Genomic DNA, 1,571 nt, shown 5'->3' on the forward strand with positions numbered 1-1,571 from the left:
TGGGAAGCCATTCCCTGTGTCCTGTCCCTCCATCCCTTGTCCCCAGTCCCTCTCCAGCTCTCCTGGAGCCCCTTTAGGCCCTGCAAGGGGCTCTCAGGTCTCCCTGGAGCCTTCTCTTCTCCAGGTGAACCCCCCCAGCTGTCCCAGCCTGGCTCCAGAGCAGAGGGGCTCCAGCCCTGGCAGCATCTCCGTGGCCTCCTCTGGACTCTCTCCAGCAGCTCCACATCCTTCTTTGTTCTGAGGACCCCAGAGCTGGGGTCTGAGGACATGTAAAGAGGCCTTGTTTAGGTCAGGGAGGTTCTGTATAGTGGGAAGGGTCTGCCTGAAAAACCTTCTGATAACAAGAAGTCCGAGGAAAAACTCAGTGGTGAAAAGTATGGACCGGGCTGGTTTTCCAGCCCTGGAGTGGCCACGGGGCTGCTGCTGTCCCAGATACGTTTTCATGACCCCAGGAATCCTCGTGCTCTCAGAACCCACTGCCTGCGTGTCCACAGCTGGTTTTATCCCTGTTTTCTCTCCCTGGCTTTGGTTCAGGGTCAGGGTGTTCGACCTGCGCCGGGGCGAGTCCGTGTGCTCCCTCTACGCCCACCAGCTGGGAGTGTCTGCGGTGCAGATGGACTACTGGAAGGTGGTCAGTGGAGGAGAAGAGGGCCTGGTGTGCGTGTGGGACCAGCGGATGGGCACCAAGCTGTGGGAGATGCACGCCAGGTAAGCCGAGTGGGGCCCTGGCCTGCGGCGTTTGGGGGGTCCGGCTGGCGGGAGGGAGGAGTGTGGGCAGGAGACAGGGTCCAAAAGGCACCAAAGGGATAAGTTTTGGAGAGTTCTGTTCAGTGTTCCTGTGATTTGGGAACAGATTGCCTGCCCACCTGCAGTCATGTGTTTCTCTGTGTGCCCTTTAGCTGCCGAGGGCTTTTGCTCATTAGTTAACGAGCGCTTCGGTCGGTGTTGGACAGCAGGGAGATTTTCCCCCCTGGATTTTCCATGAAGTTCAGTCACTGACCTCTCCCTGCCCCATCCCCAACCGCTCTGCTTATTGAACCTTGCACTGGCTGTTTTCAGTGGCTGGTTCTGGCTCTCTCCACCCAGTGGATCCCTCCCCAGTCCCTGTGTTTCTGCTCCTCACGTTCTCACATTCCCTTAACAGTGCTGATCAAAGCCAGGCTGGTATTTAAACTCATTTAAATACTAAAATACCAGTTTGTACTGAAAGCACAAGTAGTTCAGTACTGGGAGTACAAGCAGAGATCAGTATCCTGGAGCTGACAGTTGCTACAGCCAAATTCAGATTTCCTGATCCAGATACAATTCCCAGGGATTTGGCTTCATTTGGGTGAAGACTCAAGGATGTAGCCCCTTGTAGCTCTGAGTGATACCCATTAAATGAGCAGATAAATCCTGATTTCTTTTTTTCTTCCTTCCCCAAAGAGGAGCTAGATGAGGTATTTACAGGCAGAGAAGTTCAAGCTGCAGCTGTCATTGATTAATAGCAGGTATTGCCTTCTGTGTTGACCCTGGGAATGATAAAGCCTGTTGTGCTGTGGCTGATGCATTAAGGACAATATTCCATTGAT

The 1,571-nt window shown here is 53.8% G+C and overlaps 1 protein-coding gene across 1 annotated transcript in view; it reads left to right on the forward strand.

Annotated features, from left to right (window-relative positions):
• The window catches only part of FBXW8 (F-box and WD repeat domain containing 8), a 55,011-nt gene that overhangs the window by 50,302 nt on the left and 3,138 nt on the right, over positions 1 to 1,571 (forward strand). Inside the window, exon 9 of the mRNA XM_027905332.1 lies at positions 535 to 708. Within this exon, the coding sequence (XP_027761133.1) occupies positions 535 to 708 (174 nt within the window). The remainder of the gene's footprint in view (positions 1 to 534; positions 709 to 1,571) is intronic.

Source organism: Empidonax traillii, unplaced genomic scaffold, assembly GCF_003031625.1.
Source record: "Empidonax traillii isolate 1590-97213 ecotype Southwest subspecies unplaced genomic scaffold, ASM303162v1 scaffold1142:size416873, whole genome shotgun sequence".
NCBI classification, from domain to species: domain Eukaryota; kingdom Metazoa; phylum Chordata; class Aves; order Passeriformes; family Tyrannidae; genus Empidonax; species Empidonax traillii.